Source organism: Pseudorasbora parva, chromosome 13, assembly GCF_024679245.1.
Source record: "Pseudorasbora parva isolate DD20220531a chromosome 13, ASM2467924v1, whole genome shotgun sequence".
Taxonomy (NCBI): Eukaryota; Metazoa; Chordata; class Actinopteri; order Cypriniformes; family Gobionidae; genus Pseudorasbora; species Pseudorasbora parva.
In genome coordinates, this window is record NC_090184.1 from 10,103,157 (window position 1) to 10,121,221 (window position 18,065).

Genomic DNA, 18,065 nt, shown 5'->3' on the forward strand with positions numbered 1-18,065 from the left:
AGTGAGCTGAGAAAACAGTTTTCGACTCTTATGGGCTGAGAGCTGTAGGAGAGATGTGGAGGCGCTGTTGTTTTTTAGGGGGCTGAATTCTCAGCAAGGCAGGGGTTTAATTGAGACAGTGGGTTGCTGTTATTGAATGAGCCATTTCTCCAGTTGATTGAAGAGCTGCTGGTTTATCCTCCATTATAGCCAATGATCAGTGACTGAAGTCATGCTTTAGGAAGCAAACCTACCCACAACTGTGCATGACAGAAATTCACCTAAATATTTCAATTTTCACTCAAGAACTGGCACACAAACTAAAATGGTTACAGTTCATAAACCCTTTGGATTACAGGCATATTTTCTGTAAGAGGATATCTGTCTGAAAAAGTAGTATGCATTATATGTAATAGAACATGTGCTGAAAGCAGTTTTATTTACATGAAATATATTTAATAAAAAATATAACACTAGACCTAGCTGGGGCCTAGAAACACAGTGACGTGACAGCATGACAATATAATGGAGGCTAACTCTAAAATGCTTTATAAAAATACAGGCGAATTATGTCTGATTTTTTTTTCTAACAAAATTAACAGTAAATAAAAAGTCATCCAAAAATAATTACAGAAACAGAACAGGTATATTCATACAAAAACAAATTACCCAATGTGACTTTCTTTCATTTGTGGAACACAGAAGAAGTTGATAGAAAAAAATATTACACAGTGCTCTTTTCTATATAATGAAAGTAAATCGAGATGCTCACGGTCAAACTACAAAAAGGACAAAAAGGCACCATAAAAGTGGTTCATATAACTTGTACACCACATTTCAGAAGAAAAGTCTTCTGAAGCCTTCTAATTTATAGTCATTATTTACTGAAAATCTTCCTCTCCCCCATAGTTATGAGGCATGCAAGAACCTAGCTGTTTGGCATCATTAACATGAAAAATCCAATCTTGATATTTGAATATAACCTATTGTAACGATGTTCGTAGATGGGAAGGAAGGAGGCGGGAACCGGCGAACGTTCAAAAACATTTATTCAAAATAAATAAACAAAATGAAAGTAAAACCGCGGGCAGCCCCTCACGGACGACTGCCCGCGAACACACACAAAATAACACGTGGGCAGCCCCTCACGGACGACTGCCCACAAACACATAATAACACAAAAACATAACATAAAATCCAGGCCTGGTCCTCTCTCGTCTTCCGCTGCAATGTTCCTCCTTTTATGCTCCCGTCACATGGCCGCGAGACGAGACCGGTGTGCCACGCAGCTGGCACTCGTTGACATTAATCACCGGGCCGCTCTCGCGGTCCCTCGCCCCGCTGCTTGCCACACCACATACCCCCATCGCCCCTCGCAGGCCGGGGGGCACTCCCGAGACTGCGCTCTACTCCCCCCCCCCCTCTCCCGGGGGGGGGCGATCACGGCGGCCGCGGCACCTGGGGGTAAGGACAGAGAGGCGAGAGAAATGTAGACGGGAGCACGAGGAGCCCGCGGAAGAGAGAGGGGAGAGAGGGAAAAGAAAAAAAAGAAAGAGAAAAAAATTCTGGTCCGGTTCCCAGACACACTGCCGTTCGGCCCTCCGCCCGCCGAGAGGCTCTTCCTCGCGGTGCTGTGCGATGGCACTGGACGCCTGGTGGGCAGCTCGATCCTCCTCCGCCCCCTGGCGGCCGGCGGTGACTCCTCCTTCCGAGGGACCCGGCAGCGAGCCCCGCGCTCCCTGCTCCTCCCCTCTCAGGCGGATGGCAGCAGGCTCCGGCTCACGGCAAGCGCGGCGACTCCTCCGCTCCCTCTCGGACGGCAGCCACCCCACCTCGACCCAGGGGCACGGCAGCGAGGTCTCTGTCCCACCTATATCGCTCCAGCACCATCGCCTCGGGCAGCCCTCGCGGTCCTCATTCATCCGCGCTGCCCGACCTCCAGCACTGCGATCCCCCTCAGCAGCGAGGGCTCTTCGACAGCATGTCCCTCCTTCCCCCCGGGTTTTGGCACCAATGTAACGATGTTCGTAGATGGGAAGGAAGGAGGCGGGAACCGGCGAACGTTCAAAAACATTTATTCAAAATAAATAAACAAAATGAAAGTAAAACCGCGGGCAGCCCCTCACGGACGACTGCCCGCGAACACATACAAAATAACACGTGGGCAGCCCCTCACGGACGACTGCCCACAAACACATAATAACACAAAAACATAACATAAAATCCAGGCCTGGTCCTCTCTCGTCTTCCGCTGCAATGTTCCTCCTTTTATGCTCCCGTCACATGGCCGCGAGACGAGACCGGTGTGCCACGCAGCTGGCACTCGTTGACATTAATCACCGGCCCGCTCTCGCGGTCCCTCGCCCCGCTGCTTGCCACACCACACCTATATTGGCAAAAGTGTTGGGATGCCTGCTTTTACATGCACATGAACTTTAAAGGGATAGTTCACCCAAAAATGAAAAATGTATCTGCTTACCCCCAGGGCATCCAAGATGTAGGTGTTTTTGTTTCTTCAATCGAACACAAATGAAGATTTTTAACTGTTTCATTTTTAACAACTGTTGCACTGTGCCAGTCGTATAATGCATGTCAATGGGGTGTTTTTCTATGATTGCAAATATAAGAGCAAACAACACATAGACAGACGAATCCATATTAAACCCTGTGTCTTGTGGCGACACGTCTTAAAACACGAAACGATCAGTTTGTGCGAGAAACCAAACTGTATTTAGTTTTTTTTTTTTTTACCTTATAGTAGACAAATCTCATCTAATATTACCAACGCCAATACTTCTGCTGGAGAAGGTCAAAACCGGGCGTGAACATAGATAGATACAGTGCCTTGCGAAAGTATTCGGCCCCCTTGAACTTTTGCCACATTTCAGGCTTCAAACATAAAGATATAAAACTGTTATTTTTTGTGAAGAATCAACAACAAGTGGGACACAATCATGAAGTGGAATGAAATGTATTGGATAATTCAAACTTTTTTAACAAATCAAAAACTGAAAAATTGGGCGTGCAAAATTATTCGTCCCCTTTACTTTCAGTGCAGCAAACTCTCTCCAGAAGTTCAGTGAGGATCTCTGAATGATCCAATGTTGACCTAAATGACTAATGATGATAAATAGAATCCACCTGTGTGTAATCAAGTCTCCGTATAAATGCACCTGCACTGTGATAGTCTCAGAGGTCCGTTTAAAGCGCAGAGAGCATCATGAAGATCATGGAACACACCAGGCAGGTCCGAGATACTGTTGCGGAGAAGTTTAAAGCAAATTTTGGAAAGATTTAGAAACAAAAAGATTTCCAAAGCTTTAAACATCCCATGGAGCACTGTGCAAGCAATAATATTGAAATGGAAGGAGTATCAGAACACTGCAAATCTAGACCTGGCCATCCCTCTAAACTTTCAGCTCATACAAGGAGAAGACTGAACAGAGATGCAGCCAAGAGGCCCAAGATCACTCTGGATGAACTGCAGAGATCTACAGCTGAGGTGGGAGACTCTGTCCATAGGACAACAATCAGTCGTATACTGCACAAATCTGGCCTTTGTGGAAGAGTGGCAAGAAGAAAGCCATTTCTTAAAGATATCCATAAAAGGTGACATGTAAAGTTTGCCACAAGCCACATGGGAGACACACCAAACATGTGGAAGAAGGTGCTCTGGTCAGATGAAGCCAAAATTGAACTTTTTGGCAACAATTCAAAATGTTATGTTTGGCGTAAAAGCAACACAGCTCATCACCCTGAACACACCATCCCCGCTGTCAAACATGGTGGTGGCAGCATCATGGTTTGGGCCTGCTTTTCTTCAGCAGGGACAGGGAAGATGGTTAAAATGTATGGGAAGATGGATGGAGCCAAATACAGGACCATTCTGGAAGAAAACCTGATGGAGTCTGCAAAAGACCTGAGACTGGGACGGAGATTTGTCTTCCAACAAGACAATGATCCAAAATATAAAGCAAAGTCTACAATGGAATGGTTCAAAATTAACATATCCAGGTGTTAGAATGGCCAAGTCAAAGTCCAGACCTGGATCCAATCGAGAATCTGTGGAAAGAACTGAAAACTGCTGTTCACAAACGCTCTACATCCAACCTCACTGAGCTCGAGCTGTTCTGCAAGGAGGAATGGGCAAAAATTTCAGTCTCTCGATGTGCAAAACTGATAGAGACATACCCCAAGAGACTTACAGCTGTAATCGCAGCAAAAGGTGGCGCTACAAATTATTAACTTAAGGGGGCTGAATAATTTTGCACGCCCAATTTTTCAGTTTTTGATTTATTAAAAAAGTTTAATAAAGGGAAATAAATTTCGCTCCACTTCATGATTGTGTCCCACTTGTTGTTGATTCTTCACAAAAATTCGTTTTATATCATTATGTTTGAAGCCTGAAATGTGGCAAAAGGTCGCAAAGTTCAAGGGGGTCGAATACTTTCGCAAGGCACTGTCTTATATTGAATTCTCATTAGTGCCTGTGCAGATCGGTCAAATGAGGAATCTATGTGCACATATCTATGATCGCGTCGTTTTTTTGACCTTGTCCTTTTACCTTCGGAACTTGACAGCCCCTGGACACTATATGCTATTGTTGTATTGAAAAGAGCAGCATTAACATTCTTCTAAACTTTACAGTGTTGCTTACATGGCAAGCAGTTTGCTTCACCTTGACGTTCCTTCACTCCAAATTTCTCCATCTCTGATTTTTAGGAGGCAGACACTGATGACAACCAAGGCACTTTGGGATTTGAGGAGTTCTGCTCTTTCTATAAGATGATGTCAACACGGCGTGATCTTTACCTGCTGATGCTCACCTACAGCAACCATAAAGACCACCTGGATACAGACGACCTCAAACGTTTCCTTGAGACTGAACAAAAGGTGAGGCATGGTTTGCAGGTGAAATCCGCTAGTAAGGTAAAACTAAAATGCAGCAGGTAGTCTGAAGCATCTGCCGTGCATGCTGTTTTCGTGCCCTCCTTTTTAACTCAGGCACATCATTTGATAAACTTGATGAAAATACAATGTGACATTTCTATGCTAATGTGACTGTTTTTAGGCTTTTCCCCAATATTCTAGAAAGATTGTCCTTACACACCCTCAAATTCTTCTTTTATGGTCTTGAAGAACAGCACAGAAGTCAAGGAAGCTTTGCCAAGAGGGGCGGCTTAAGATATATTAGCATTTTTATTAGTGGCCTGAAACACTACTTCACACATTAACAGCACATTAACACTACTTAGTACATTAACAAGTTATTCACACTGAAAAATAATATGTACATCTGCAGTAGTTATGAATTTCCCTGAATTTCATAAAGGAGAGATCTTGTTTAAATTCCAGTCTGGTTTCTCATCTTTATGGGGCGTGTAATAAGACTTTTTGGAATAAGACCTTTGGAAAGAATGTATGTATTATGTTTGATATTGAGAGACTACTTGGAATATTTAAGATAAAGAGATGATAGATATGTTATGCATCAAGCCATTAATATTTTCAGGAAATTATTGTATGTTCACATTTATTATGAATGATTGCATGTCATAACTGATTTGTGATTTAATTATAATATTACATCCGTCGCAAGTGAATTGATATGTTAACAACTATGAATGATGTTTCATTCTATTCTAATGTTCATTAACCTATGGAACCTCATTTGTAAAATCAACTCTGGTGGTACATTTAATATTACTTGCAAATCAAAAATCTGCATGTTTGATTCAAGTGGGATTTCAAGTGGTTGACAGAACACTGATGTTTCAGGCGGTTATTCAAATCCCTTTAAAAGCATTCATGTACCACATTATAAAGTACCATGCAGTCAAATTTTAATTAAACATTGAAAAAGCCCATTTTGAACTATATAAAAGAGGAAAGTAGCATCTCAACCAAATGGTATCACTCCTTTTCTTCATGATAACACTCCACTCTCATTTGTCTCAAGTAGTTACAAGCAGGGGGGATCTTATTAAGCAGCATTGTTAGTTTCTTAGTGGACTGAGAAAAATAGAGCTGAGAATAAAGTATACCAATCCTTTAAATTCCAATAGTGGCTTATCATCAACAACGGTGTTGATGCACTGTGCAGTTTACTGCAATACCGTACCCACAGCTGGCAGTGTCCCACCATCCTCTTCTGCATTAGCTGGAGGAAAGATCTGACACTGATTGGCGTGGATGAGAATCTCATTGACTAATCAGTCCATTTAAACTCCAGCTGTCAGGCATAACAATCGGACTCCAGAGCGGAGATGGGCTAGTTGCGTGAGGATGGCTCCCTGTGGTGTTATTTATCACACATTTCATATGTAATATGAATAAAAATCATGCTTTGATTTGATTAGATGGCTCTAACTGTTTTAAATGCATGCTTTTCACATATGTATGTGTTTAATCATTCGTCTGTTCATCTTTCTTTACTGCTTGTTTGCGTTTCAGATGACAAGTGTCTCAAAAGAGCACTGCCTCGAAATAGTGTCCAAGTTTGAGCCTTGTCCTGAAAACCAGACTCTGGGTGTCCTGGGCATCGACGGTACGGACATTTTATTTCTAAAATGTAATTGCTGATTTAAAACGTGGTCATGTTCCTTTCAATAGGCATCCAGATCATTTTTACAGGCTGTGGTGACGTCTTTACTTTTTTATTTTAAAGAAAATAAATAATTTAGACTATATTTATGACACTGTATGTTTCATTACTTTGGCATTACATTATATATTAACTAGTTAATGCTGCTTCATGTGAATTCAAATACAACGGCTGAGGGAGTGATGGCAAATTCCACTTGTTCTTCTCTTCTGACTTATATATATATATATATATATATATATATGTATGTTGCAGTTTCTGTACACTACTCTAGAAGTTTATCCAACTATGATGACTTTTGCTTCTGAGAAACCTGTAGATTTTTTGCATGTTGGTTGTGTAAATGTGCTTTGTTTGCCAACAGAAAGCTGCTTAGTTTGATAGGGACTTCTGTGTGAGCAGTGCTTCGTGCATCACTATTGACTGTGAACAATGGAACTTTTTGTCCACAAATTTTTTAATTGTTAATTGCTAAAATGTCCTCACCTTTAAAGGAGTTTTCAGCTTTGTGTCTAGTATAAACTGTATCTTGCTAAAATCCTATAAATTGGAGAAATTAACAGTGAATTTTACTAGATAGAATATACAGTAGAACTATATACAATGTCCATAGATAGTAAAGGATTCCTATAACAGGTTCCTTGGATCTTAAAAGGTTAGTTAACCAAAAATGTATATTATGTCATTAATTTCTCACCCCCATGCCGTTCCAAACCTGTAAGTCTTTTGTTTATCTTCGGAACACAAATGAAGATCTTTTTAATAAAATGAGATTCATTCTCATGTTACACAGTACGTTTGAGCTTCTGCAAGAACCAAAGAGGTTCATTCTCGTGTTACGCAGCACATTTGAGCTTCCTCAAGAACCAATGAAGTTCATTCTCGTGTTATGCAGCACGTTTGAGCTTCAGCAAGAACCAATGAAGTTCATTTTCATGTTACGCAGCACGTTTGAGCTTCCGCAAGAACCAGTGAAGTTCATTATCATGTTACGCAGCACGTTTGAGCTTCAGCAAGAACCAATGAAGTTCATTTTCATGTTACGCAGCACGTTTGAGCTTCAGCAAGAACCAATGAAGTTCATTCTCATGTTACACAGCACGTTTGAGCTTCAGCAAGAACCAGTGAAGTTCATTCTCGTGTTACGCAGCACGTTTGACCTTTATCAAGAACCAATGAGGTTCATTCTCATGTTGCGCAGCACGTTTGAGCTTCAGCAAGAACCAGTGAAGTTCATTCTCGTGTTACGCAGCACGTTTGAGCTTTATCAAGAACCAATGAAGTTCATTCTCATGTTACACAGCCCGTTTGAGCTTCAGCAAGAACCAATGAGGTTTGGTCCCATGTGTCAAGCAGGTACGGTTGAGCTTCTGTTCATGTTCACTGATCAGTGTTTGTGTGTGAATACAATGTAATCTGTTCATCATATAAAGTGACCGAGTCTCTTCAGAAAGTTTAAAACAAAACCACTCAATTTATATGGATTTATCTGATCACTTTATGGACTTTTTGAAGCATCATTTTGATTTCATAAAAATATCTTTATTTGTGTTTTTGAACATGAACGAAAGTCTTAAGAGTTTGGAACAACATAAGGGTGTGATTGATGACAGAATTTTATTTTTTGGTAAGGTAACCCTTTAACCCAAACCATTTGTAAATTAATATCAGTTATTAAATGATTTGTTGGTGTAGTTTTTTCACTGTAAAATATCCCATGGTTCAGTGATAAGTTTGTTTCTTTTCATTAACCAAAACCAAAAACAAGTTTTTGGCTAAGTAGATTCTTTAGTAATCTTTGTACTGCATCAACTAAACTATTTATGACAGGAATTTACAGTCTTCTCTTACTCTACACCACAGGCTTTACAAATTACATGCGCAGTCCTGCTGGGGACATCTTCAACCCTGAGCATTACGAGGTAAACCAGGACATGACGCAGCCCCTCAGTAACTACTTCATCGCTTCTTCCCACAACACCTACCTGATGGGCGACCAGCTCATGTCCCAGTCTCGGGTGGATATGTACGCCTGGGTGCTGCAAGCCGGCTGCAGATGTGTGGAAGGTGAGATTGGCATGATTTTTTAGTGCTTTTTAGAGCATAATTGTTAAAACATTTTTTTTAATTTTTTTTATACATTTCCAAATTGTGTGATCCAAACTATGTATGAGAATCTAAGCTCTGAGTGGGATATGCTAGAAAAATACATAGGAAAAAAATATACATTATGAGGACATTTATTTTATTCATTTGTTTTATTATCATCCTTCAGTGGATTGCTGGGATGGACAGGACGGAGAACCGATCGTGCATCATGGCTACACCCTGACTTCCAAAATCCTTTTTAAAGATGTTATTGAGACCATCAACAAATATGCATTCATCAAAAACCAGTAAGAGACATCAGATTTATTATTTATTAACTGATTCTGAATGGTTATATTTAGTGGTCGACTGATATAAACAACTAACAGCAAGCCAGACATTGTGACTTTTTAGGCCGAGAAGAAAACAAATGTAACATATAATAATTGAGTCAGTCTATTTGTGAGAAAATGCAATTTATAGTGTACAAACAAAGTTATTTTGATTACGGGTCAAGCATCAGTGCTGCTTATACCGTCATGGAAGTCCAAGGCAGCCCACAGAACTGCTTGTGGAAAGTGTGGGCACACAGATAGAGATCAGTCTGAACTCTCACCATAGCAAATTGGGAGTCGCTAACTCAAACCCTCTAGCGCCACCCACTGGCAAAATGTGCACTAATGTTTATGTTAATTACTTTTGAAATGTAGAAACAAGATACAAACAAAAAGGTTTCCTCTTATTTCTTGGCTCAAGACAATTTAAATGCTCGCTATCAACCACCCTTCCATCATTCAAATGTCCTCAGCGATTTTGAATTTGACGAAAAACCTACTTTTTCTAACTCCTCCTTATACCATTGTTCCTATTTTCACAAAAATGTAATCGGATCATCTTCACACCATAGCGACAAAAAGTTATGTAATTCATCAAACTTTTCAGGTTGATGGCTTCTTTCTTTTTTAGTTGTACAATAAAAAAAATGTGTTGTCTTTTTACAATAATGAGATGATTAAACAGAAATAAGAAGCTACTAGAACACAAGAATTGTTAGTATTTCATCAATGTATTATCAATGAATTGAATTGAATTTTGAACAGTGTACATACAGCTCTGGAAAAAATGAAGAGACCACTTAACATTGAGAAACCTCTTTCACATTGATTTATATCTGGGTTATGCAATATGAGAGAGGTTAACTATTATTCTAAGTTTCAGTCCTGAAGGATTATGTGCCTGACAGCTGGCAGTGAAGGACAGCCGAGGCTAACCCACAGTCGCAATGCTTTGTAATATCCCATTCTTTGATCCTGAAGACAGCACTGTTGAGCAGAGGGTCCAGAGAGTGTGTGTCCACATGAACATTTCACACTGACAGCTTGTTTCTACATGACTTCCTCCTCCATCACTATGAGTTTCAGGTGTTGTTGTTGCTAAAGGGGATAATCCAATGAACCCATACACTGCTAAGGGTTATTGCGTGTCGCAGTAAACAAAAAGCTATTTTTAGACAGTGTCACTCATATTTTAGATGTGATATGCATCTGTTATGTCTGTTTAGCTTCCCATTTTAGTTTATAAATTGCAATGACAGGTAAAGTGCACATTTACAGCAGTACAAATCTATCTGTTAGCAGTATCTAGGGCTATTTGTTTGTACCAAAAATAGTTATTTTTGTAAATAGAGTAAGACATAAGACTTGAAATCACTGAAAATAATTAGCCTATTTCCTAACCATCAGTATGGATACAACCAAATATTGTACGAGCTGTTTTATTTTATATAACCCATAAAGAATAATAATATTCTATGAAAATGTTTTCACAGCTGTTTGAAGCTTAGGCCTCTTTTTTAATTGTAAGCTGTTGTTTTAAAGGTTGTCTGATTTCTGAGAAATATTATTGCTATTTGAAATCAACCTAAATATACACACACCCCTCCCTTCATTGCGCCACCCCCAAACTGTATGAACACGCAATGACGATGAAAAGATCAAAGATGACTAACAAACGACAAGGAAGAAGAAAAAAATAAACACACAGTACACATGAGTATCGATAACCAATACTCCAGACAAACAATACTGTCCTGTTACTATAGCTAACATTTCAACAACAGCATATTTTGGTTCTGTGAAATATAGCGAATCCAATGTTACTCATGTATGTAGAAAAAATAACGCAATCTTTTTGGGCCTTCCCATTTAGCTTTTCTAATATAAACGCATGTCCTAAAGCTCTTGCCTGATCATAATCCCTTCTTTTTTCATTGATATTCCTCTGACCTTTTCTCTTTTGTAATGTCTCTCAGACATCTCTCTTTCTACAGTCTTATATTGCTGATTGGCTACAGATGTGTTGTGGTGCTCGATCCAATCCACTTTCAACAGTGTTTCTCGGAAATGGCTTATTGCACATTTAAGCCTTCTGCCTCACAATTGAATTATATAAGTCTTTTTATTAGCCACACTATTATCATAGATCTGAGATTGAATGTTTTGGACTATATTTCCTCAGGTATCCAGTGATTCTGTCCATTGAGAATCACTGCAGTGTCCCTCAGCAGAAGAAGATGGCTCAGTATCTAACTGAAGTGTTTGGTGATAAACTGGACGTATCCTCCATCCCCACAGACCCACCTGGATTTCTGCCTTCACCAGAAGACCTAAAAGGCAAAATTCTTGTCAAGGTAACACTATAAACATTTTTACAAATGTTCATTCAAAAGCAGCAAATGTATGGTCATTTTCAGATGATGACTGCATTCATGATGTAAAACAAGCATGGTGTAAAACAAATTATTTGAAACATCATATTATATAAGATTTTGTTAGGTATTATATTATTATTTTGAATTATAATATTAAGCATATGCAGTATAATTAACTACAGCATGAATTAAGCTATTATAATAGAATACATAAAATTATCATTTCATTTTTATGCAAAGTAAAAAACGTTTACACTCAAATGTATAGGTTATTTGTTTTTTCTGTATTTTATTTTTTGTGGTTTTATTTATTTATTTTGGTGTTTGGCATGTTACTTATTTGACTTACTATGTTTAATCTTTTTCCAAAGGATGAGAGAAATTGCTGCCATTTCTGGTCTTCTTCTAAAAGGTTTTCTGAAAACCTTTTAGAGCAGCATAACAGTCTTATTGAAATAAAACCTATTTGCTGAAGTCCAGCCCTCTCCTGTGCTTTTAATAAAGTGTAAGGTTTGAAAATTGGGCCATAGATGGAACAGCTTGGCAAGCGAGTTGGCGCTATAATTGGAAGGCAGACTGACATTCCCACTAGAAAGTAAATCCTGAACTGCAAACTGGGCCAGCTGGTGGTATTGACAAATTGCTCGGCACAGGCTGTGGATCATGGAGCACGTGGCTACTGGGAGCCCAGCTAATAGACTGTGTTTTAATGCACTCTCATCAGAGCTCAATCGTTGAGGTTTAAATTGACTGGAACTTTGCTTTTTTACCTTTGAACAAGACTATCATAAATTCAACTCAAAGGATACTGTACCCAAAAATTTAAAATTTTCATCAAATTTTGTCATCCTTTAACCACCCTCATGTCGTTCTGAATTTCTTTCTTCTGCAGAACACAAAGGAAGATGTTTTGAAGAATGTTGGTAACCAAACAGTTTTGGTTTCCATTGACTTCCTTTTGTGTGAAAAAAGCCTCTAATTTGCCATAATCAAAACACGGACAGTGAAAGGGATTTGTCATTAGTTTGAGTCTCGCTTGCTGTGAAGTAGTGATTTGTCCCAAAAGAATGAATAATTCTCAATGTACAGTTTGTTAATACTTATGGTTTAGAGTCTTGATGTCTACGTAGACAGGATTCCATATTATTCAGAACAGTTGGCAACCCTAGTTCTTCAACATTCTTCAAAATATCGTCTTTTGTGTTTCGCAGAAGAAAGAAATTCACACAGGTTTGAAAATGCAGGTGAGTAAACAATGACAGAATTTTCATTTTCATTTCAAGTCATGCAAATGTAACAATACTTTACATTTGATAACTGAAGATGAAAATCCAAAATTGGGTAGAGAATTGGAAAAGTTAAATGGATTTTACAGTGTTAATGCAATGTCAAATCCAATAATGGAAACGACCAACAGCACACACTAAAACTAATTACTATTTGGGTCAGACATTGTTTGACCCTATATTGAGTTACCCATTTCTGTCCATCACTGGCCTCTTTCATTTAATGTCCCTGTCAATGTCAGTGCTGTATCTCTGTAGTCAGAACATACATAAGTGCTGTTCTGTGCCAGTCTATCGTTCTATTTTATGATAAAGCACTTATAGAACCGATTGGTCCCCTGGGTTTTAACTGTCTTGTAAGATGCTGTCACTGCTAAAACATCCGTGGGGGAGAAACAATCTTTATGCAAATATGCAAATGCAGATAAAAAATGCATTGAGTATTGCAGGCAGACAGTCCCATTATATGTACTTGCATCATACGTTCCTGCAGAATCAAAGCTCATTACTCAAAGTCGTGATAGTTTTTTTTAAACGTCTCTGTGCTGTTAAAAAGAGAGTGGCTGCTTCCAAAATGGCATTCTCTTCTAAATAGGTTATTTTAGACAAGTAATTACATTGAGACCACTAAAAATATGTTTTATATTCTATGAATATGTGTCGAATTAATGTAATCTGGACGTACTGTATAACATTCGCCATGTTGTCGTTGTTATGTGACCTTCCAGCGTTAGTTTGCTTCACTTCTAATTGTAAGTTAGATGCACATTTCAAAATCTCATCGGAAGTCCTCCGGTACTTTTCTCCTTCTGTTTTATGGATACTATGAATTCAAACATTCTAGTCTTTTTACATACTGTTTTTTGCCGTATAGCAGCGAAAAATGTTTGGTTTAGATTTGAGATGCTAATAACTGCTATATCTCCCCCTATAATGATTATGCAACATGTACTTGAGTTGTTATAAATTGGCATGGCACCAAAGTAACCCCTCCGGTTCTACTTGCAGTGCTTCGAGCAGGATTGAAGGCGCCATGTCTGGCATGGAAAGTGTGCACGCTGACAAGGGTGCTAAACAAGGTTATTTTCGTAAACGAAAACTGAAACGAAGACTAAAACTATTGGTCAAAAAACATTTTCGTAAACTGAAATAAAATTAAAAAATCTGAATAAATAAAAAACTAAAACTAAACGAAACTAACTACTCTTACTAAAAAACTAACTGAAATAAAATAATAATTAGCAAAAATAAATATTCGTTTTCGTTATTAATAAGCCCTATTTAATGTGGTGGAAAATCTGACTGTGGCGGTTGAGGGAGTGTCTGAATATTGCGCTACGGCGCGTGAAGTGATCTGAGGAGGAGATTAACCGCTGTACTGTGACGGACGCGTGCAGACAGTCAACACGCTAGTCCTAAACGGCAGTTCACAAAGAATCAACTCGTCCGTGGCAGTGAAATGGGAAATAACACAAGGTAATGAGATGCACGTTGAACTTCTTTTAACTTAAGCTCACTGTTTTAGAATGCCGTTTCTAACGTGACGATAGACGCAGGTGCAAAAGTCAGCAACTAGTAGCAAGTAGTAGCCTACTGTGCGTTTGAGATTTCATGTTTGCATAATATTGACAGGCTCAAAGGTGTTATCATAATCATTTACTTCTAATAATATTATTATCTGTGTGGAGACATTTCCCCACAAAGTAGGGAATACCAGGACACACACACACACACGTTTCACTATAAGTGAGGACCAAGGTTATTTTCGTAAACGAAAACTGAAACGAAGACTAAAACTATTGGTCAAAAAACATTTTCGTAAACTGAAATAAAATTAAAAAATCTGAATAAATAAAAAACTAAAACTAAACGAAACTAACTACTCTTACTAAAAAACTAACTGAAATAAAATAATAATTAGCAAAAATAAATATTCGTTTTCGTTATTAATAAGCCCTATTTAATGTGGTGGAAAATCTGACTGTGGCGGTTGAGGGAGTGTCTGAATATTGCGCTACGGCGCGTGAAGTGATCTGAGGAGGAGATTAACCGCTGTACTGTGACGGACGCGTGCAGACAGTCAACACGCTAGTCCTAAACGGCAGTTCACAAAGAATCAACTCGTCCGTGGCAGTGAAATGGGAAATAACACAAGGTAATGAGATGCACGTTGAACTTCTTTTAACTTAAGCTCACTGATTTAGAATGCCGTTTCTAACGTGACGATAGACGCAGGTGCAAAAGTCAGCAACTAGTAGCAAGTAGTAGCCTACTGTGCGTTTGAGATTTCATGTTTGCATAATATTGACAGGCTCAAAGGTGTTATCATAATCATTTACTTCTAATAATATTATTATCTGTGTGGAGACATTTCCCCACAAAGTAGGGAATACCAGGACACACACACACACACGTTTCACTATAAGTGAGGACATTGCATGGACTTCCATTGATTTTATATCAGGTTAATGATATTTTATATCCCCTAACCCAATCCCTAAACCTACCCATCCCAAGAACGTGCAAAACAATAGATTTAAATAAAAACATGTTTTGGCCGATTTATAAGCCTTTTTAACTAGTGAGCACATTTGACTGGTCCTCACTAGTTAAAAAGGCTTATAAATAATAATAAAGTTATCGTAATATTTTACTAGATAAATGAGGACATTGGTCCCCTTTACAATTATAGCACAACACACACACACACACACACACACACACACACACACACACACACACACACACACACACACACACACACACACACACACACAACAGTGTGTGTTGGCTGTATTCAGATGACTTTAGCTAGCCTACATTGTACTACTGAGGAAATTAAAATAAGCTTTTAATTGTTTAACAATATTTCATCTTTGTTATGAATGAGTTTGTCTGGAATATTTCATCTTTGTTATGAATGAGTTTGTCTGGAATTTATAATTTTTACTTTTATATTTTACGTTGCATTTATTTTGTTCTTTAAGATAGATCCTCTGAGTATTAGCCTATGTCAAAAATGTCAAATATAATTTTTTTAATATCAAAATATAATTTATTTCATTTTTAATCTCCAGATCATTGTTTGTAGGTCATAGTTTGACTCAAGCTTTTTTGCTCAAAGGTGAAGACCCAACTTTATGCATGTTTTGTAAGACCGTCCTGGGTTTAAACAATAATGCTTGTTTATCAAGTGATTTCACTTAAGGATGTAAGATTAAACTCTAATCTGTGCAAACATTAAACTTTGCTGAAATTAAAAACATTGATTTGGTCTCCACTTCATTATGGTAACTCTGCTAAACTATAATTACTAAAACTAAAACTGAAACTAAATAAATAAAAACTAAATAGAAATGTATTTGCAAAATAAAAACTAAACTAAAACTAGCAAAACCATTTGTAAAACTAACTAAAACTAAACTGAAATTTGTAGCAAAATTGAAAACGATACTAAAATAAAAACTAATTTCAAAAAGCAAAACTATAATAACCTTGGTGCTAAAGACTGCAGTCTCTATAGTCAGACGCTAGTGAGCCTCTGGAGGCCAGGGGAGTGATGTTTGCTGGCACAGCTCTTAGCTTGCCTCCGTTACACAAACGTTTCGACGAACAAATTATTTGTCTGCAATTAACCAAACAATCTGTGTGAAAATTAACAATAACATCCAATCAGGGGAAAAAAAAGATCTTTAAAATACAGCTATGTGGAACACGATTTGGGGGCATGTTTTATTTCACTGTAAGTTAGGAACATAGACCGTAAAACAATATGGACGACTCAACATCATCCGTTTCCAGATTTGAAGCTTTCAGGCAGCCTGCACGGCGCTGATATCTTGGGACAGAGTCTGCGCAGTAGTGATTTCAGGACAGGAGTTGCGCAGTAGACAGCAGGAAGAGCAGGAAGCAGTAACGCGGGGAGGGGGGTTCTGCGGGGGCTGCAGCCCCCCTCGTTATAGCATCAGCCTCCCTGGTAGGGGCTGTGGACTAAAATGATGTTGTACTTAAAACATGAAATGAAATAAAAAATTAAAATAGACTGACATAACATACTGTGTTTGATATGGGATTAAAATAATAGGCAGTGGATAAGACATAAACTAATGATTAATTATTTTAATAATTCCTCAGGAAGTGCTTTCGTCACCGTCACGTCACCTCGCTCACTCTCGTTCGGTCATGTCTAGCAATAAGCAGCAGAAACGCATTTTTAGGCTTTTTTTGAGTAACGGTAGAAAAGCAAAATTGGGAAATCTTCTCAAATAAAGTATGTAAACAACAACGTCGCTGACCTTGACACCGACACAAACTCTGTTCAGACATCCGCAAGGTTTGTGAGCTGGACACGTTAACATCTCTCCCCAGTCTGCTGAGGTCGGGACACGTGATATTTTACAAACATGTGATTATGAATCCTTATTTCTCCAAATATGCGCACATGATGGACTAAGGCAGATGCTGGATATTGTATGTAGCCTATGAACACAAATAAAACTTTATGAGTGATGATTAACATCATGGGCGTCGGAACCATTGTGTGTGTGTGTGTGTGTGTGTGTGTGTGTGTGTGTGTGTGTGTGTGTGTGTGTGTGTGTGTGTGTGTGTGTGTGTGTGTGTGTGTGTGTGTGTGTGTGTGTGTGTGTGTGTGTGTGTGTGTGTGTGTGTGTGTGTGTGTGTGTCATGAGGACAAGACCCACGCACTTTTTATGACCAATGATATTGGACCCACTCACTTTTCACGTCTGTTTACCTACCCCTAACCGAGAAAAATGTATTAGGTGTTTGACTTTTTTTTTTCACTTTTCTAATATTTTCTAAATTTTTTATTGAAAATAAATGCCTTTTCGATCTGATATGTGATGTGAAAAGGGAGTAGAGCGAGTTCGGCAAAAGGCAGATTGATTCTAACCTCTGATTAATTTGCGTCAAAACTTAATGTCATGCGTCTCTAATCCCTACTCTATAGTCAGGGCAAATTACTCAGTGATTTCCGTAATTTTGTCTGCCGCAATACATCGTTTAGTAAACTGCGGTATATTTGTATCTAATGTTACTCCAGCAAAAACAAATTCTGAGACCACCTTCAGTTTTGCTTCCAATGCCCATGGTATGATCAAGTAATTCATTTTAAACAACAATAATCTGGGGCGGTGGGTCCGTCTGCGCTCTTTGATGGTAAACGGTGGTTCTACTACAACACCTATCTGGTCGCCACCGACAACATAATGACGTCACACATTTTCCGACCCAACTTTCATTCCCCCCGGAATGAAACGGCTTCCAGTGCGCCTGGCAGGAAGTACAGCTGCGATATCAAAAGCCCGCCCACACTCTCACAGATGCAGAACAATTAATTATGTTGGTGTGAAATAAATAGTTATGGAAATGTAGTAAT

The 18,065-nt window shown here is 38.8% G+C and overlaps 1 protein-coding gene across 5 annotated transcripts in view; it reads left to right on the forward strand.

Moving 5' to 3' along the window:
* Positions 1-18,065, forward strand: part of plch2a (phospholipase C, eta 2a) — a 216,446-nt gene that overhangs the window by 171,592 nt on the left and 26,789 nt on the right. For all 5 annotated transcript variants that reach the window (XM_067413138.1, XM_067413140.1, XM_067413139.1 and 2 more), the window contains 5 exons: positions 4,702-4,872; positions 6,433-6,526; positions 8,447-8,650; positions 8,859-8,979; positions 11,189-11,360. In XM_067413138.1, the coding sequence (XP_067269239.1) occupies positions 4,702-4,872; positions 6,433-6,526; positions 8,447-8,650; positions 8,859-8,979; positions 11,189-11,360 (762 nt within the window). The remainder of the gene's footprint in view (positions 1-4,701; positions 4,873-6,432; positions 6,527-8,446; positions 8,651-8,858; positions 8,980-11,188; positions 11,361-18,065) is intronic.